General features: G+C 40.5%; 1 protein-coding gene across 6 annotated transcripts in view; it reads right to left on the reverse strand.

The window, feature by feature from the left end:
• Positions 1-21,603, reverse strand: part of INO80D (INO80 complex subunit D) — a 93,724-nt gene that overhangs the window by 40,199 nt on the left and 31,922 nt on the right. For 2 of the 6 annotated variants that reach the window (XM_088058498.1, XM_014249317.2), the window contains 5 exons: positions 21,156-21,289; positions 19,440-19,657; positions 18,898-19,055; positions 16,740-17,932; positions 4,688-16,309 (listed from right to left, as the gene is read on the reverse strand). In XM_088058498.1, coding sequence (XP_087914624.1) covers positions 16,764-17,932; positions 18,898-19,055; positions 19,440-19,657; positions 21,156-21,289 — 1,679 coding nt within the window. In that variant the 3' untranslated portion in view covers positions 4,688-16,309; positions 16,740-16,763. Of the gene's footprint in view, positions 1-4,687; positions 16,310-16,739; positions 17,933-18,897; positions 19,056-19,439; positions 19,658-21,155; positions 21,290-21,603 lie in introns of those variants that run through there. The other 4 variants (XR_015773054.1, XM_088058497.1, XM_005519879.3 and 1 more) reach the window with 4 other exon arrangements.

The raw sequence follows: 21,603 nt of genomic DNA on the forward strand, positions 1-21,603 counted from the left end.
GATGAGCAGGACTGGTAGCTTCTAAAGCATTTTTAATAGGAAATGGTGTCTGATAAAGACATCATCTTTTTGGCATGTCATCACAGAAAATTTGCTACAGGCAGCCAGCTTACCAGGACAAGCAAAATATCACAGAAGCTTTACTGAATTTTTCTAAGATTATTTGTCAACATCCTCATCCCCATCACCTTTGAAAGGGCCAACTGAGACCTTGCCTGATTCTAATTTCATAATTAGGGATATTAGGAATAGCTCTGCCAAGCAAAGTCTCATACCTGGGCAGATAAAAGAGATGAGTGAAGAGGATAAGTTTTGACAGGGAACAAGTCAGAGTTCTAAGAATCTAATTTTGCTTACCAGAATCTCTTCAGCAACAATGTTAGTTGCAGTCTGAGAGGAAAGGAGATGGAGAGGACAAGACAGAAACATTGTATAGAATGAGCAAAACACTTGGGGAAAAAAAAAAAAAAAAAAAAAAAAAGAGGAGGAAAAAACAACCTAAAAGCTATATTAAACAGTAGGACCCAAGGGAGAACAGAAGTAAAAATGAGATTATTAACAGAGGAAACTGCCTGGCTCCACTGAGCAAATGTTGGTAAACAGAAAAATTTAATTCTGCAGAATTAAACAAGGCATTAAACTAGTTGGGGGGAAAAACAAAACAAAATAAAACAAAAACCAACAAAAAACCAATAATCACATGCTCTCAGAAATAAGTCAAGTGGCTTTACTGACTTGAACACTCAACTGGACAAAAAAAGCTCTTTACTAAAGCAACCATAGCAAATGTATGCAAATTGCTGAAAGCACAAATTATAGAAGAATGCACATTTAAGGAGGTATCCTCTGCTGATGCTAATACTTCTCCCTTGGTTCAGGCAGTGAGTTTAAATATCTGCAGCCACAGGCAACAGGAACATGCAGAGAAGAACCCTATGTGTCTTGGATTTCACCCATCCATATCCTTTTGGGCACTTAAAGAATCACTCCTTAAACCTCTTTAGCCATCCAGCTGGGTTCTTCATAATGGGGAGATGGCAAAGAACATTTTCCCCTTGCAAATGGAAAATAAAATCCAGCAAAGGTTTAAGACCTGCCCAAAACTGGTTGAAGGAACTTTAATGGTCCTGGGACTCAGGCAGTTCTCCTAACCCTGAAAGGGACTGGCACCACCATGGAGAGATACAGGGAAGCTGTAACCATGTACCACATGTCCCATGTGGAAATGGCAACAGCAGTCACTTTGGGTAATTCTGTGAACAATTTCAGGGACTGGTTCTGCACAAATTCCACTGGCACAAATGTGGACCAGCTCTGCCAATGAGGCAGTATTATAACTGAGACTCACAGCTTGAAATCAAACCTTGGCAGAGTACTGGCCCAGATCTGACATAAATCAGCCTCTCTGTTCTTGCTGATGCTTTGGCATAAGTTGGCTGAGGAAGAGATGTTGCTACCCCTTCAGCTGGAGTTTGGACCCAATGCGTTCTTTCCTGAGTGTTGCCACTCAGCACATGCAAAGCCTTGGTGCAAGAAAGCTGCAGCTTGAGGAGAAAGGTTTCAATACACTTAAAATCCTAGGAAAAATGGGATTTTTTTAATCTGTGAAGTTCTTTTTAGCATGAGCTGCGTGCTGTTATGCTGTAGATACTCTGACGCAAGACTAGACAGACAGGGGAGGATGCTGTATCAGATGCCAGCTGTGCTCCTGACACAAGCCTTTGCCCTCCCTGGGTCACAGCACAGGCTCGTGGCACTGGTCTGTAGCTGGGAAGACCCTCTCCCTTCCCTGTCACCAGAGCACTTTCTCTTCTGCTGCAAAGGGCCATCACTACATCCAGCACAGTTGCAATGGGGAAGCTGAAAGTGTTTGAAGTGCACGACACCCTCCCAGGAAACGTGGGCTTGCTGAACACAAGGGAGCTGTGAAACTCACTGTTCAATGTGACAGCATTTAGGGCTGCATCAGCTGCCAAGCCAGCATCAGCTGCCTGGCAGGCACCACAGTAGGGCCCCACAAGTCAGATTTGCAGGAGTACCCCGGGGCTGGCTGATTACAAGGGGGTTTTTCCACCAGAGTTGCACAGTATGAAAGTAAACACTTTGAACAGGCAGGAAGCAGAAGCTGGTGCACAAGCTGAGCAGAAACAATCAGAGCCAGACTGAGTTTATGCTGCGGGACTCTCCTCCACACTATGGAGGAGATGTTTGCTATCACAAATGAGATGTGGGTGGTGAATAAGACTTGAGTCTCTTGGTCCTACAGACATCTGTCAAGGGAGGTACTGGATGTAGACACAGAACTTCTGTACCACTGTTACCCTACAGAAGCACAAGAATTCACCTGAGTATCGAAGATGGCTTTCAGGGACATTTCTAGCACAATACTTCAATTTTTTCCTTAGATTCAGTGGTACCGAGACTTTCCACTGGCATTTTCCACAATTAGCAATAATAATAAAACAAGCTAGCCATTCCTGGGATGAACCTCATGCCAGCAAACATGACAATCCCATCTCAGCCCCTTAAAACAAGCATCCTGTATCTCTAGTTCAGCTTCAAAGTACCAGCCCTGTGCTTGGGGTATAGGCTCCAGAGGATACTGTTGAAGATGGCCCCATTATTTCCTGCAGATGGGACAACTGCCTGTAACTATGGTGGGAGAGAGGTCCTCTTCACCTCTGCAGGAAGTCAGCTCCAAAATTTAATGAAGGTTTCTCCTTACAATTGCTTCAACGAATACCAGAGCAACACTTGCTCTTGTAACAAAATGTCACTTGCTTTTCAAGTACAAACTAAATGAGCTTTCCTGAGAAAATAATTGCCAGCTATTAAAAAGCTACTGTTGGAGCTTGAGAGGACTATTAAAATACAAAGAGAAACGTACCACATTCTTCCTGAATTGATACTTCAAACAAAACCTATTTTTGTTTTGAAATGTGGGACTAGAACAATGACCAGTCACTTTTGTAAAGTTTCAGACTGAGAGCCACGTAATCATTTTCTAAGAGCAGCATTTCTGTGTTGTTCATGAAAATAGCGGGGACAAAACCCCACAGGTCAGTCAGTCTCTGCCTTAGTCAGTAGAGGAGTCTCAATCCATCTCTCATCAAGTCCATGTTGGGGAATATCCCACTCAGGACGAGAGCGGACACATCAGCTTCTGCCAGGGAGTCATCCCCAGGGAAGAGCCCCCATTTTCCTAACTTCCACCTTCTTAGTCCTGTTTACAGCCTCAAATATTACACCAAACAGCAACTTACTCTTGCTGTTCTCTTAAAAGCAGATCTTAAGTATTTTCTCCAGAAGAATCAATTCCTCCTCTTGCCATTTTGAGTGCTACTTGAGGTGGAGCACTTTGAAGGATCAGCTTTATAATATCCACATGCACAGTCAGAATTGCATCAGTAACAGCCCAGAACTCTCTCATCTCTCTTACCGCTAGAGTGTCCAACTGCCACAGGCCAATAACCTTGATAATTCCCTAAAAAGGACAAGCTCGGGGTAGATTTTCTTGATCCATATTGCACTGAACTTTGAGTGCTGCACTCTCCTTTTGTTGACTTTAGGCATCTGTTCTTTTCTGTCATCACTCTGTCTTGATAAAGGTCTGGATGCGACACTTCCAGTGTACTGCCATCTCCTGGGAACACGAGGTATTAAAGCACAATTTAATCTCTGACACAAAACCTTTGCAACACATGTTGGCATGAAAGCCTACACCAGTCACTGACACTACTTACCCCTCGGCCTGAATTACAACCAAATACTGTGAAATGCTGCCCTAATTATGCTGTCTAGAATAGCTGGGCCACTGTTCATTAAAAGAGAAGTCAAATTACTGAATCTCTCTTTCTCATCAATTTCTGCTGGCTGCTATTCCGATGACCAGGACGTCATTAAGACTGCTAATGAAAAACAGAACCTGGGAGATGGCTTCACCAACGACACAGCTGCTCCCCCACGAGTCACAACCTCAAACACACTGGAGATGGAGACAAGCAAAGCAAACACCACTGGAAGCACAAGAAACCACTGGAACCACAGAAAGCAGAGGTGAAAGACTTCACAAAACAAATGGTGAGAGGGAGATGCAGCAGCCATCTGCTTATTGCGAAGTGTCCAAGGGGTAGTTCTGCCTAAAGAGAGGACATCCTTCAGGCTACTGTGGAAAAGCCACTCTAGGAGTTCAACTGTGGCACTGGAAGGGCAGTGCCAGCCACGGCAGTCCTGTTGGCACCAGCTGCAGCAGGGTGGCACAAACAGCAGCTGTGTCTGAACAAGGTGGTGGTGATTCCCAGTTTCTGACCAATGTAGGTCATACCCATGCCTTGGCCTGGCAAGCCTGCCTGAGAGCTGACCAGAGCCCCACAGCACCATCATTTCTCATCCACATGCTAATCATCAAATAATGCCAAACTCCAACTTAACTAGTTTTGTTGATGAAGCAGGTATATATTTTTTAAATCTCAGAAAACATAACAACATACATGAGAAAATTCTATTCTATACCCCTTAAATTAGACTTCCTCAAACCAGAAAACAGGATGAAGACGACCTGGTCTCCAGACCAGTGATCCAGAGCTAGAAAGCACTATAATTAGAATCAGGACTGAGACTGAAGACCCTGGGTTGTTTGCAAAACTAATCAGTTAATGTCATTAGAAAGCAACAGAGAATAAGCAAGAGCTGACTCAGACTCTACAGCAATCTAAGCAAAGGACAGTTTAATAACTGTACTTACGATATGTCCTAAGCGAAAAAAGAAAATCACTGTATGGAGTAGCTTTCATCCTGGGCAATATCCACACATCCTGGACTTGGCAAAATGGCTTGGAGAAGAGGGTTTCATCATAGTAAACACAGCTACTTCACAGCAAGATTTATTAATACATCCAAAAGAAAGAAAGAAAATCATTTTGTCACACTATATACAGATAATACATACAGTGTTTTATACACATATTACATCAGTTTTTACACAAGAAAAATATACATAAAAATGTAAACTTTTGTATACAAAAACCCTTAAACAAATTAAACAAGGACCAGATAACAAAAGGAGACCAATCTATTATCATTTAATTGATTTTTTTTTTTTTAATGGTAATACAGTACATTCATTGAGAAGTATGAGGAACATGTGAGCCAACCTTTCCTATTTAAAGGGAAAGTACAAACACAAGCTTTCCTCCCCGCCCCTGGAATGCTGTCCGTGAGCCTCCAGCACTAGAAGTAGTGGTGCGAGTTGCCATTGCTGCCAGGGACCCTGAAGGAAGGGACCCTTCTTCTTGGGCACCTCCATGCACCACACACACTCTCCCAAAGCGACACATCCACAGAAGCAAGCTGGGCTGGGCTGTTTGTGCGTATTAGCCAGTCTTCCAGCTAATACCATGAGATGGGACGTGGCAGTGCCCGTTTGTATGTTCCCTTTAAGCAGTCATTAAGTAGATTAGCGTTGCGGGAGGAAGTTGTTTATTTTTCCCAATGTATGGTATGCTGAACACAAGTGTCAGGGATGAGAGGGAAGAAGGAAGGGGTGTAAGAGACTGCTAATCCTTGCTACCATGCAGTTACTTCAAAATCAGGTACGTTTGCAAGCTACAATTCACTGGTTCAAAATACACTGCCTCACCTTTGCTTTCCCACTGCAACTTGTTTACATTTTAAACTCTAGTGACCGAACAACTGTGTATGAGGCTCTTTGTTACAAGGCTGTTTCTGATATCAAAGCATGATCAAGCTACCTTTAAAATGACACCAAACACAAACTTCTCGGAGACAGCCTTAAAAAGAGAGAGCATTCCCTCTAAGCACTTCAGATTGTCCATTTGCCACCTTCTTTTATTACGTCTAGGATAAATATATTTACCCTTAACTGCAAAAAGGATATTGATTGAGCTTCTGACATCTGTTTTGCTCCACTTGTAGATAAACATTTTTGGGAATTGGAGGGAAAAAAACCCCAAAAAACAAACCCAAATTTTAAAACCTCAGGCATAAAATAAGAAGGGAATTATTTAATGTGTTGGTGAAAAAAACAGTTGCAGAAACTTGAACTTGTTGGAAACAAACAGACGATAGATTCCAATGAAGGCTTCTCACATTAAATAAGTTAGACGGGTTACAGACATCTTCAATTAAAACATCCATCCTCCACAAAGTATGTTAAAATGAAACACAATAGTGATGCACTGGCATTTCTCCTAAAAAGGACAGAAGGACATGAAATCTCCTTAGTGATATAAGTACTATTGAATGTAGGAGGTGAACAATAATTTATGAAAGTATTGAGGGAAAAAGAAAATCATGAATCATTAATTATAATTGGACAAAAGGGGGATGGGGCAGAATGCAATTACTGTATGCCTCAGAAACACCTGAAGGAAATAAACACTTAGAAACTTGTGTTTCCATTTCTTTCACCTAAACGATGGTGGGAATAAGGGCTTGTCTGCTTGCTTTTGGTTTTTTTTTTTTTCTTTTTTTTTCTTTTGCTTTTTAAAATAACAACCCTTCTAGTAAAAAATTCAAAAGACTATTACAAATGGCTTTAGATAATTAAAAGTCTCCTTTTTAAAATAAAACTTTGATAACACATTTCTCCATTTCTTCTATATTCAGTGAAAATAAGTAATAAGGGACAGCAATTTGCAAAAAAAGTGTCAAAAAAAATTGCCAACCAAGTATCATAACATATACATATGTATATGCAGGACATCTACACTCTATATACATATTTAATATAGGTATGCATGAGTAAATATCAGGAGACAACCAACAGGTACGTTCTCCACATACATAAACCGAAATAGCATAATAGGCGTGTGCATATCAATCTGTATTATCCACACGCAGTACACAGACATACCCATACACACGCCCCAACATATGTATCAGAGAAGTTGTGTATGACTGCATGAAAGCTCAGATGGAACAGTACACCAGTTACCTTTTTCTAACAGAAATGCAAAGAAGACAAAATTCCATGGCTGAATTGTGGCCAAGAAAAATTGTGCCATAGCCATATTGAAAACATGGAATCCAGTATGGCTCGATGACAGAACTGGAGCAGCATTCTCCTCTGAAACTGAAGCCTAAGTTACACAGCACTTCAATGTGACTGAGCAGGTTGCTGACAGCTGCTTTCTGCTAAAAGGATATAGAAGCTCCATTTAGCCAGAAAACAGAAAATAAAACACTTAAGCCCATAATTTACTTGCATAAGCAAGATCACCCAATACACAATTAGATGCAAAGTGCTAGCATGTTAATGGTCAACTCCGCACTCCATTTGAAAATATGTTTTATGGTGAAGTGCAATAAACTGTGTTTCTTTTGATATGTTTGATGACAACCCCTTTGCTCAGAACAGAGCACAGGGCTGCCTTCTGCTTAGTGCCTGTGTTATGGGAAACACAAATCAAACTTCTTTTTCCTCCCTAAGGTTGAAAATTAGAAGGTAGTATTTGGGAGGTGTAGTTTTCTCATTTTGACCACTTCAATATAATGCTGGGTTAACCTTTCAATATGCTAGGAAGCTTTGCATCAGGTTCCATGGAAAGTTTGTATTCATCTGCAAGTCAATCACAGTCCTACTGAATCACAATTGAAGCTAGGGAAGTTTGCATAAGTTCAAGCAGGTTCTCAGGGCCCAATTCAGCTACCACTTCAGTCACCAAGAGAATTCCTTCATGCATAAGCAGAGCTGGATTGGGCCATTAAAGCTGATTACTGCTAGCAAGAGAAACTGCAGAGATGCAGGGACAAGGAGGAGCTGGAATAGAGGCAATGGAGCAGAGAAGCAGAAAAAGCTGGCATTTTGCAAAAGGCCTCAACGAGACTAAATATAAAACAAAAGCAGAGACGTAGCAAAGAAACTCCACTGCAAGGGCTGAAGTAACACAAAACAATGGTGGCCAAGCTCAGATCAGTCTCTGAGTCATCCAGACCCCTCAGAAGAATCTAAAACAACTTGTCTGGCACAAGTGCTTACCTGTTACACATATGTTACATGGACAGTCCCTCTCTTTAGCTCACACCCTCGCTCATGTTATAGATAATGTATAGGAGTGTGATACAAGGTATATTCCATCTATCAATCTGTATGAATGTATATATAGATTTAGATTTATTGCATTCATACATATTTATTGTACATCATGAGGGCAACTCCACATTCAGCAAAATTCTACCATTATCTCACATACAGATGTATCTCTCTGTACAGGTGTGCACAAAAAATGAGTCTATTCTCCTCCAAAAAGGCATAAAGATCTATGCTCCTAATTCCCATTACCACCAAATAAGCAGAAGAAAAGGCCTCTGACAACTTCCACCGCCCTACCCTTTTGTCTGTATGCATATGTGCCAGCAAAAAATTTTGGGGATAAGAAGAGGGGGAGGGATGCCTGGGGGAGTATCAACATCATGATATGGAGGAGAATATTAAAAACAATTGCAAAAAATTTCAAATTTCTGTTCAATACTAGAAGCTCTGTTTTTCTAAAAAGGTTTTTAAAGTCACCAGGATCATCATACTTAAAATGATACTGTATGAATAAATAACAATTAGATTGTTTTCTCCAAACTAAATAGAACAGTATGAAGAGTAAGCCAATCTGCAAGAATATTTCTGCCTTCTCAAAATTTCAAGTGATAGCTCCCATAAAGAAATCTTCCTTCTCCAATTATGAAAAAAAGGTAAGTGGTCACAATCAAAATCAGAATTTCACAGCCTAAATGAAACTCCCTTGACTGAATGCATATTTTGTTCTGCAATCCCACAACAGCAATTTTGGGGCAAAATTGATGTACACAAATATCCTTAGAAGAGAAAAAAAATCTGCTTTGAAGACAAGATCCTTTTATGGAATAAAGACCACTGCAGAAACAGTACCCCTCACAATCTGATTGGAAAACACAAGTACACTGATTGACAACATTTTCCAAATCAGACCGTAGGAGATTTGGGTATTCATTTGAAAAGATACAGCAATTCTCACGCCTCTCCATCCCACTGAATGCAAACCTTCCCATTCAGTTTGTCCTGAAAAACTAATTTCTTCCATCACTCCTCCTCCCCCATTTGTTTTATTTAAAGGCTGTCTTTGGGAGCTTGGTATTTTCATGGCATTTTAAACAGGGCTCAAAGGAACTCATTTGAAAAACAGTAAAATTGACATGATATCAGAGTTAGCCTTATAACAGAAGATTATATAGTAGAGAGTTTCAGTTATTTATACAACAGTGAGGACATAACAACCCCCTACTAAATAATCACATTTCTACAATACATTCCATCACCTCTTGACTACTTTTCTCTTTACAGAACTATGACCTACATACAATATACACATTCGTATCGCACATACATCCCCCCCAATGCATATTTTTTGTGTGTATATATAATACATACATGCACACAAGCAGTCTAATTCTATTTATAAGTCACAGTGGGAATTCCTTTGTGAGGAAAGGAGGGGAAAATTCCTGAATAAGACACTGTAGATTCCTAATGTTCCAACTTTTCAAATTCCAACTCACAGAGCTAACTGGAAATAAATACATTAAAAAAAAGAAAAGGTCTTACAAACTTGATTCACAACTCCCAGCTACAGTAGTTGGATTTTTAAATTTGATCTATTTACCCTGTAACTAAATTTCTAATCATAGGTACAAACCACGGATAAATTATTGCAGAATGTAACACTCAAAATTTAAAAAGAGTTATAGGAACAGTAATATAAGGGTTAAAAAGAGTTCTATACTTGTTGATACAGGATACCATTTTATTTTATTTATATATATATCTATATATAGATATAGATATCTGCAAGGTAGCAAAGAATAGCTGTACACCTTGACACGGCAAAGATCCAGTGTAAAAAGGTGCTTCACTAGTTTGTTTTTCCAAAAAAGCTTGTATATAATTTTATAGCTATTAAAAACACATATGCAACATAATTCATTACACTCAATACAGCTTTAGTATAAAACTTATAATTTATGAGGTGATGTTAATAGCATAAATTAATATACCATTTCTCTTAAAATCTACAATAAGTATTCTGAAAGCTCATTGGGGAAGGGTATCTTTAAATAAAAAGTTTAAAGCTGAGCGTGATGAAAAAGATTCTGTATGTTGAACTTGAGATGAGAGCCCCGAGAAGAGAAAGAGTCCGTAAGCCAGACACTGTTGACTATAAAACTGAACAAAGATTTCTCCTTCTTGCGCTCTCACTTAGGTGACGCTCTACCTTAAATTACTATTTACTTTTAAAACTATTTACTTTTTTCTTTTTTCATTTTTTTTCTTTTTTCCTTTCTTTTTTTTTTGTTTGTTTTTTTGTTTTTGTGTTTGTTTTTTTGTTTTTTTGTTAACTGCCCTTATTTCCACAAGGAATCCCTGAGACATACCCAAAACTGTACAGTGAAGGTCATCACTGTTCAGAGAAACTGGTTCAACCCCTTCTAGTAGGATCTAGCTATTTTGCATGAGAATAAAAATGTCCATCACTTCAGAATGAATCTATTTGCACCAGAACCAACTACACTGTTTAAGACGCAGGTTAGAGAGTCATTTCAGGGTAAATCAGTCCACTCCAAGGTAGAAGCCAATGCCATCGCAGTTAGCTACATCAGAGCAATCTGCACCAAAGTTAAAGTTTTCCAGAGGATATCTGGGAACGTTACCTATCCAGAGTTCATCTCCGTGGGCACCAGCTGACAACGACAGAAAGCAGGTTAAACATTAGCATTACTGCACCAAGTTCAACATGCCTATGTGGTTGACACGCAGCTAACTCTGGCCATCTCACTGTGTGTGTGTTTGGGGGACTAGCAAGAGGAAGAGTGGAAAGAATGCATTTTTCTACAGCAAGTAAGTACAGTTTTATGGTCAAAAGCCTAAGTTTCACCCTATTCACTTCCAGACCAAAGTCTATTACCTAGAGTAGACTGAAAAGGTGCCAACACTTACTTCAAGGAGACAGATAAAGAAAGCCTTCTCCAACTACTGCTGTCAACTTACAGCCATGCTCACTTTGTCCTTTCATGCTTCCACTACATTACCTCATTCCACAGTAGCTAGAGAAGGAGCAGAGTAAAACAGGGGAAAGCAAAGAAGTCAACAACCATAAGACATACCAGATAGCAAAGGGAAAATAGTCACTACTGTTTGAGGGTTTTTTTAAAAAAGAGGCTGAAGACACAAGTAAGAAAACTGTTTAAAGATGCATCTTTTCTAATTCATTCTCCTCCCCCAAACTTTTCTTTCCCAACAATAGTGTTTTAAAGACAAGACTGAAACTTTTACTGATAAGAACTAAGGTCTCTTATGTCCAGACCTCTCCTGAAGTCCAAGTTTAAGTTTAGTGAACACAAATACAGATTTTTGTCACCAGCCCTTCTTACTTTTATTTGGGCTTGAGCGTGTTAAGAAAGGGTAATTTAAATTTTAATTTATGACTTTCTACTGATACACATCTCAAAAGAAGAGGAACTTCTGAGAAGGTAAATTCTTGCCAAAAATGCCTGTATATTCACTGCTAGCATGTGCACTTCCATGATCAATGTTGTACCCTCAGCATCTAGTTCATGACATATTAGCATGCTATGAAACATCTCCTTACTCACTGATCTGAGAAACACTTTGATCTATTGCACTGTCATTCTAGCATCCAAATATACATTATGAATTGCAGAAATCTCTCCTCCTTTTCATTTTACAGTCAGATTCACTCAGAACCACAGAAGACTCACCAGCTTGCATAACTTACATTGGAGGAGGGTCTGAGAATGAAAAAAATAGAAGCAAGAATTATGAAGAATGTAGAGTGGAAGGAAATAAAGGAAGTACAATAAGTAGCCCATAAATCCCCATCATTAAATGTTACCCAAAAGACTTTGTGATCAGAAGGTGAGAAAGACCTAAAGATCCAGCCAGCACACTAGCCCCAAACTATTCCTTCAGTCACTATTTCTGCCACCACTGGACCCTGCAAGAGGTCTGCACAGGGGACTCCTTCACATGTAAAAATACAAAAGAAAAAATACCCCAGTTCCACCAGGGAAGCTGCCTGGACAGCCACACAAATGTCTCACTGCCAAAGATCACTGCAGGTATCTTTTCTATTGTTAGTTGGCTGAAAGCATTTCCTGCCACCATCTTGTGCCCTACAAATCTTGAAAGGTTAACTGCATGTAGCTGGCTCTTCTCAAAATTTTTCCCTCCTCTCTGCCCAAAGGCTCATAGTGTTGGAGAATTCATGAGTAGATTAAGCCCACTGCAGCACAATGACAGGGAGAAATACCCTTGGAGGCCTGACAATGCCTACAGGGATGCACAGCAGCAAGAAGGCTGCAGGAGCTCAGGGGGTAGCTGGAGCTCAGAAGCAGCATAAGTAGCCACCAGGGCCAGCTTCTCAGGGAAGAAAACTCCTGTTTATTGTACACCTTTGCAGGACTCTCTTGGCAAGCAGATTCAATCCCAGACTGTATTTAGATGTGGTTACAGCAAGACAAAGCATCAAACTGAATTTGGCTACTGGTTTTCAGGTTCAGTCCTAGGTCTTTTGCCTTAGCCGTGGCCCTAAAGCCAGTGGCATCTCACAACAGAATGTCCTATTTTTTCAATACTTATCTTCCTTTTATAAAAAAATAAAATAAAATAAAAACCCTTGGCTTCTCTTTGTTATTAGGTACAATTCCTCTTTGACAATTTCTTTTCTCTGATTTTTGCCTAGCAGGCAATAAGCTTCTCAGGGCTTTCAGTGCTTTCCAAATGAGAACTGCAAATCCCCATTTTCAGCTGGAAATCTAGATATTGCCATTTTCTCCACAGTGCCTGAGGCAGACCTGCAACTGTGCTACCTCTCAGCATTATCAATTTAAAGCCTTTATGCTCAGCCATAGAGAGAAGCATGCTACTAACGAGAAGGGATCTAAGCAAGAACCTGGAGGAACTAGAAGGCAGGAGGAGACAAAGTTCATGCATCATAATGATGAAGCCAAAGAACAAATCAACTTTGAGGTATCTAAGTACATATGGGTCCCCTCAAAGTTGGTGTAAGGTCTTCCTAGGTGAAAGGAAACATCAAAGCATGTCTTAAAGAATGCCTTATGTACCAGGAGAGCACGAAGCTATTCCTGATAAGCCTCTGTACATTGTCAAAATTCATCTTGTGTTAAGTATTTTTGTACAGAGACTGAGGTGTTATTATTGCCAAAATTATGTAAATTATATCCTATTCTATGTCTAACTTTTTTCATTCTTCAGAAACTCCGATCTTATGTGAAGAAATTAGCTTTTAGGTTCAACTAGCCTTATTCCATTTGTCAACATATAAAGGGCACAACAGGTACTGAGCATCTGAAATTGCTACACTGGCTCTTTGGTGAAGGGGTGACAAGAATGCTAATTGCTATAAGAGCTGATACTCAAAAACATTTGTGAGGGAGCATGGATTCTACTCGAGAACCACATAAATAACAGCTTTGAGGACCACCTTAACCAGGCCAGCAGGATTTCCCAGAGGAAGAGGTGTGAAATATCTCTGACTACACCTACCTCTCAATTAGATCTCTCGCATCCAACAGCAAGACACTGATGCACTGAAGTCAACAGGTAAACCCACCTGGAATGATCCACCTTGTAAAGCTAAGATCAAGACCCGTAACTGCTTGGTAGCCATGTAACCATGAAATTGGTGGTAGTGAAAAAATGAGAGGTGAACCAGGAAAAGGCAAGAGTGGTGGCCCATTTCAGAACACTGTGGCAGACAGGACAGAGGGATTCCTATTTCAATTGTATACAAACTGAAGTTTATTTTTGAAAGTGCAGCTTTATTGCAAACTTAGTTTGCTCATGGAAAAATGTTACGCAGTCAGTTTTCAGGGAAGAGTTGTCAAGCAGTACACAAAAATTGAAATCTAAGTGGGGGAAGAGACTTGATGTCCTAAGCTACTTTAAAGAAACGCATGTCCATAAAGGCCATTGATTTCAAATGGTAATCATGGACCTGCATAGCTCTGACAGCTTTTGAAATTCCCTGTCTAAATCAATGCGCAGATTAGGAGCTGTGTTCTGTTCTGAGTTAGACCAGTACAAACTCACCCTGACCTTAGACCAGAAGGCTCCTCTGTAATTTATACCAACACAACCAAGCAGAACTTGGCTCTCAGTTCCCATCCTCTCTTCCCTCCCAGCATGTGCTAAGAAAGAGAAATATGATGTGGGGCAAATATACTCTGCACTAGCTGCAGCTTCATTAGAATTTTGATGGGCACAAGAACCATTTCAAGACCAAGATCCTGAAACCAATACATAGAAATTAACACCCTCTAAAATTACATGAATACACAAGCAAATTAAAGAATTAACCATTTGGTATACTAGTTCTCCACTCTTTTTCAGTCAGACATCCCAGCACATTGAAAAAGGTATACGAGCACAACAAAAATAACCTGCAAATCAAACAGTTGTCTCCTCAACAAAGTATGGGAAACATAATACAAAAATAAATAAAAGCCTTGTCAGATTTGCCTCATTCACAATATCACTGGGCATTCCTCAATCAGCAGGACAATCACAAGCAGGCTTTCATAGGCTTCAATTAAACTTTTTATGTGATTTAAAAACATTTAAGTGTTACAAACATATTTAGATCACCACTTGAAATATTCGGCTTATATTACTAAGATCTATTTTACCAAGTATGTAATAATGACTTCATAACAACAGAAGCATGAAAATAATTTTTGTTTCTTCCACCCACATACACTTGCAATTTCAGAAAAGGACATATGCATCACCCATACTCTTTTGTATTTAAAGAGGACAGATTATTCAAGAAAAGAGGGATAGTATGATTGCTACAACAGTAAGAAGACACAAGACCTATTCCATTTAAACTCTGTTCCTTAGGAAGATGGAAGGAGAGGTTTGGGTCAGATATTTTGGTATGTGCCTGACTGCTGCTAATGAAATGAATTTCTATAGCAACTAAACTTCATTCAATGATCCTTTGCTCAGAAAGTTTATTAGGCCTCCCTATTACATGCACTTGATTCTCTTAATTTCCTGAAATAGACTAGAATACACACAGGTAGGACTTTTTACTGTAAGGTAGAAGAAAATCCATCATTTAGATTACAAGATTGAAATGTAGAATTTACTATTTTCTCTCCATCTGCATCTCTGAAACAACAAAGAGCAGAGACTTGTATTAAACAGGAACTACTTTTACTGTCAGAGTACAGTATAAGTACTGCCCTATAGAGTAACAAGCAAATTCCTTCTTGATAGGGAGATGCAAGTAAACACCTCAGAATTTCTTCTGCTATTACCTCTTGGTTTAAAAAACAAAATTAAAAAATAGTAATTATTTTAAAAACCTAAAACCTAGCTGACTCCTTTCTTTAGGAACTGCAATTACTACCAAAGAGTGAATACTGTCGTTAGCAGGTGATCAACCATCCTGCAGACAGAAGGAATTGTTACCTATTTTGCTTTAATGATTTCTCTTTTGGTTAGCCATGACTGCTGACAGGTACCTGCTAGTTCCTTACATACATTCAGCTTCCCAAACAGAGCATCAAACCCTACAAGTGTTGGAAAAAACTATATGGCTCTCAGGGGATTAAAAACTGTCCAAGAAAGTCTCACTAGTTAGACATATTGTGAGAAATGCATCCATTTGAAACTTACAACGGGTGTGACCTAGACTTGTGTGGATGGGCAGAAAACCAACCTAATTCTTCCTGTTTCAGCTGGGAAATTCCTGTCAGCCTGTCAGGCAAAGAGTTCTGGACAGACACACTTGAAAAGGCAAATCATCAATGCTACAAGGCCACAGTAATTCAGCAAGAAAGGGAATTTCTCACAGGAATCTTCTCTAATCCATGATCTATATTTCAATCCTTCTGTTTATCTTTCTTCTTTTTTTTTTTTTTTTCCTGGGCTAACTTCAATATCAGCCTTAAAATTTATGGGCAACCAGTCAACTGATCCCTTTGCTACTCAATGAATTACAAATAATGATAATAAACAAACCCAAAAATCATCATGCAGTAAGAACAGTGACCAGTTCTGGATGGGGTCAACTCCTACTTCTTCACTAAAAGAGGAAAAGGAATCGCTGCTCCCTGCACCCCAAACACACACACACACACACACACAGAGGAGGTCAAGAGACTATTTCAAGAAACTGCCAAACTCATCCTTGAATCATGATCTTGATTTAGGACTTCAGTGCACCACTCTCAAATCAATGTGTGAAGCCAAGTTTTCCATGCCAGATGCTACCTTTGGAAAAAGAGTAAATCAAAAATAAAAATAAATAAATCAAGGGACTTCTGCCCACTGGAAAACTTTCTACCAGATGCTAATGGGATGGCAAGCACTGATCCGAACCCTAGGGAACAGTAACACGCATCAGTGATCTGAGGTATCTTCCCATTTCTAGGTCTTACTGCTAAGATCAATTACATCCAGTAACTGTGCTGTATCCTTAAAAAATTATTGGGGAACAGCGAACCTGCCTGCAATAAATGAGCACCAGTGCCTAACAAGCACGTGTGAATGCTACAGCAAGGTTCACATAGGGCTAACCCTGGTCAGTACTGAAGCAGGGGTTTTCTTCTCAACCCCCTCTTAAAAAAAATGGGAAGAGAAAACAGACAAAATAAAGAGAAAGGAAAAAAGGAAAGATAGAAAACACAGGTCCCCCATCTACCTGCAGGGAGCCAGGCAGACAAGCTCAGTTGGAGGTGGTGAAGGGCGCGGATGAGTTATTGGTACTGGTAGCGGTGGCACCGGTCACTGCGAAGCCCGTGGGAGGAGCTATGGAGCTGTGGCTGGGCTGCAGGTCCTTGGGAATGCCACTGTGGGAGCTCAGCTGGTGCCCAAAGGCTGCGCTGAACTGAGGGAGCTGTTGTTTAGGGGAGGTGGAGCCCATGAGTTCAGCAGAGGCAGGACCCATGCCACTGAAACTGGTCTGCGGTAACCCCGGAAGCACACTGGAGCTGTTGGGGGTCACAGTGGCAAAGGCAGGCTGTGTGGTCTCTGAGTGCGAGGTGGTAGGTGGTGTGGACAGGGAGGTGGACAGGAGGTGTCCATCTGCACCAAGAAGGTTGCTAAACGGAGAGGGGTCCCCAAGATTGACAGGAAGATTCCCCCAGTGAGTTCTGGGGTTGACCACCCCACTAAGTGGCACATCCAGCTGAGTTGGTAGCAAGTGCTGTGCCATCATGGGCATCTCTGCTGAGAAGGTAGCTGCCAAGTTATCACCAGAAAAGGGTGTGGTGTGAGGGGATGTGATATGGTCACTGTAGGGAGACGGCACATGCTCACTATCATAATGGCTTCCATGGGGTGAGGAGTGTGAATGGTCACTGCTGTATTGCTGTCGTGAGGTGATCAGGTCATCTGCCTTGCTCAGCAGCTGGGCAGGGTGGGGCCTCTGGGAGGCATGGCTGCCATCATGAAGTCCATGAAACTGTCCCGGGAAGGCTCTCTCCCCAAGGCCACTCTGGCTTATCAGAGTGGCAGAAGTAAGGCCAACGTTGGCTGGGGCTGAGAACTGCCCCTGGATCTGCCCTGCCAGGGGCGTAGGTGGGTTGGACAAGGTAGCAGAACGGAGCAAGTTCTCATCCAGCTCCAGACCGGAGAAATTATCGTGTACTATACGCCCATTCAACAGCTCCCCCAGATCCGTGTTAACCTCTCGACTCAAGGACTGCATTCCTGGAGCTCCAGCACCTGTAGAGAACACCCCTATCGCTCTATCTGACAGCTCCTGAACTGGCACACCATCTGTCTGTGTAAGTACTCCAATGGTACTCAGGCACTCAAGAGAAGTTACAGCCTGTAGGGCCCGTTCCAGTTCTTCAGCCTCTTCTGTGGTTGGAAGAAGATCTCCATTTTTACCTGCAGAAACAGGAACACCACCAGTTAGTGCACTGCTCTCAGGTGAGCCTGGCCCCGGCACCCAAAGGATGCTGATGTACAGACAAATCAGTACAGAGTTGCACCAAATGATAACCTTCTAGCAAGGCTTGCAGTACAGAGAAAGTATCATTCATCAGTGTTCACTAGCTAAGTAAGAAAACCATGAAATTACACCTTCTTCTTCAATGGAAATCCCCATCTCCCCTTTCTCTTCCACATACTACAATAGGAGATGCCTCTTAGATTTCCTGGACCTAAAAATGCTTAAGTAAGATCTTCTTCAATGCTGCAGTAACACATGGTCCACAATCCCTCTTTCTACTTACCACATTGCAGTCTGGACCTAAAATTTACACAGACAGTATAATTTAGGTTAATTTCAATTCAAACATAGTCTGATGTCATATTACATCAGAAAATGACCAAAGAAATCACGTACCCAATTCCAGGCTGTTCAAATTTCTTTGTTATATATTACAGGTAGTAAGCTTTAGAATGCAGAAATTCAAACACATTTCTGATCAAAAGCTAGTTTCAAAAATATATTTAAAGATTTTATTCTCACTCTCTTCTCTTTTTATCAAAGGCCAACATTGACTGTGATTCCAGCCCCACTCAATGGCAGAAAGATGCCATTACTGAGAACACTCTTGATTAAACTGTAACCCTGACAGGCAGGAAAAATGTAAAATTAATTATTAAAATACTAAAGCAATTATGATTTTCAGAGCAGTAATTATATGAGCAAGCAGAGAACTATGCACATAGCCTTCTTAAAGTCTGCTTTACTTCAGAGCTCACAAACAACAGAGCAAATGCACACTTCCTTCTCTAGAATTTATTACCTCTGTAGGAAAGCAAGCAAGTCCTCAAAACACAGTTTAGAAACATTCACTTCTTCAGTTCACTGACTGTGTTCATGCTAGCATAAAATAAAATGGTACCTTCAAAGAAATCAAAATCTTGCAAGTCATCGGGCAGCCGTGGCAGGACATCAGAGAAGTCCTCCTGATTCAATTCCAAGTCATGTGGAATGTCTGTGATTTCATTGGCGATATCATCAGGCAGCTCATCAGCACTGAGCTCTGGTGTGGATGGGCTCCTGAACAGAAAGGAACATTAGTCCCTGGTGTTCAACTCTGCTTGCTCCAAAGGACAACTATCAGAGCACATCCATCTACAACGGATGCTTCCCCACATATTTTTTACTCCATTATGTAGGAAAAAAATGCTTTTTGGTAGTTTCTTTAGGAAGTTTACACTTAGACTACTCATTAATTACCTAAGAGGCAACATGAGCAAGATATTTTACCCACCAAACCCAGTCATTGCTCAATTCCAAAATGACCCACTCTAAGGGCTTTTTTCAACAGTCGCATGGAGGTGCAATTTTTAGCCCTGCTCCAGATGCTGTTTGGCAGCTTTGTACAGTGCTCACTGGAATGCTCAGGCCAGCAGTGTGAAACTGGGCAGGAAGAGTACTGACCGTATGTGGGGTATCTCTACTGGCAGTGAGACACTGGCAGGCATGGTGAGGTTCCCTTGCGGCACTGCAGGAGGAATGGGTTTCTGGGGCCGGCGTGGGCCTCGCCTTCTCTTCTTCTTGTGTTTTTTGGTAAGTGCAGGTGGCTTCGTTTTTTTCCTGGGTTTCCTCTGCTGCTGGTGCTGAACTTTACGGGAGCTGTCCCCTCTCAAGAAATTATCCTTCAGGAGCAAAACAATACCAATGGGAGCATATTAAGAACAAATATTACTTTCCTTGTTTTTTTCACCCTGGTCATTACACAGATATGTGACAGTCCATGTCATGAGGGACTGTTAGCTTACACCCAGACACAGTTTCAAAAATGGAGCTGTTCCCTTCCTCATTGACCACAACGGCAAAAATAACATTGACCAAATTATGAGGTATTGTAAATATGAGATTGTGCAGTTCACTTTAAAAACTATCATAGCAAACCCTAATTAAACAGTGCAGAACTGTAACCTTTAGCAGCACTCCAGTAAGTATTAAAGACGAAACACTGTTGTGAGATTGTGTTAATGTGGATAATGTGCAGCAGCTGAAGCCAGAATCCTCAAGTGCCCACTGACGTAACAGAGGGACAGCACTGAGGAGACAAAATTAATACTGCTGGACTAGGATAAGAACATGGGTAAACAATTATGGCCTCATTGCTTCTGAACAGCAATCACTGACACATTAAAAAATAAATCAAACCATCATCAAGTTGCCATCATATAGGGAATGGCAGAGGATTATATTTGCTACAGAAGTAAACCTTGCGGGACATACTGAAGATTGCCTAGAAGAGGGGGAAACCCCATAAAGATCTGTGTAGCACAAACCCTCACATTTTAATCCAAAAAACTCCATAATTCACAATTATTGGAGAGGCTGGACAAAAACAGCAACAAAAAACTTTCAATAACCCAACAAAACAAAAGAAAAAAAGGCAGTTTTACACCTAATTGAAGGTAGGACAAGAAGCCCTGAAGGAGGGGCAAGACAGAAGTGGGTTTAACCCACTTAATTAGTGAATTAAACTAAAGTTTTTGTTCTGGAAGATTGATGTCATAAAAGGAGAGCAGAGGACACCAACATCATTTCTTTATTCTCTAAACTTGAGGTAGGCCATTGCTTTTTTTCTGGGATTGATGGATCCCTGAAGGAGATTAAAGATCAACTCTTAGTTACTAAAAGGTAAATAAAGTAGTAAACCCATTACTGGCATCCTTGCAATTGCTATCTGCATTTCCTTTAGAAAGTACTTTGGGCCCCATGTACTGAGACTGCTTAAGATGCAGTGTTCTTAATACCACACTCAAATTATATTCAGATCCAAGGAACAGGAGTGAACAAATAAAATGACCACAGGATCTCTCACAATGATCTTCTATTTCTCAATTCAGGAAAATAATCAAATTTTCTCCAGTGAAGAATATTCCCATGTATACTTTATTATATCCTCAAAACTACATACTTTACTACTACTACTTTACTACTACATACTCCTCACAACATACTTTATACTAATTGGGAATGTTTGGCAAGTTTTACCTTTTTAAGAAAAATAATACCAAACAAGCTCTTAAGTTCATAAACTTGCTAACTGTTAAGAAAGACTTCATAGGAAGACTGGGGTTAAAACTCCTGATCATCCCAATACACAAATAAATACAGTGATGGCTTTGTACTTACCATTTTTTTGGCATGTTCTTCACACAGAGGTGTCTGATGTGTAATGTCAAAAACTGGCACAGAGCACTGTTGACCATCTGCAAACTTGGCTGTGCAACTCGAGAAGAGCTGCTGAGAACGGTTCAGTAAGATATCTGTGCATTTCTGCATCAGGAATAACACAAGACAGTGGTGGAGGAACGCCCTTTGATTTATCAGTTTGATAAAGATCAGAGCCTTCAATACTATCTGTCCATAGATACTATTTTTAATGAGTGCCTTAAGTTTGCTACTCGAGTTCAAAGTTAGGTAAAGCTCAAACCCAACTTTTAAAGTGAAAAAACTGCATTCATGCAGAATCACTAATGATTTTATTATATAGTGAGATAGTTTTATAAAAGCAGCCATTTCACTAATGAGTTCTTAGCAAAAAGAAGCCTTTTCCTGGAGCCTTAATCAATAGATCAAT

This window comes from Pseudopodoces humilis, chromosome 8 (genome assembly GCF_049639895.1).
Source record: "Pseudopodoces humilis isolate 2021_Gansu_Grassland_sample_001 chromosome 8, ASM4963989v1, whole genome shotgun sequence".
Taxonomy (NCBI): Eukaryota; Metazoa; Chordata; class Aves; order Passeriformes; family Paridae; genus Pseudopodoces; species Pseudopodoces humilis.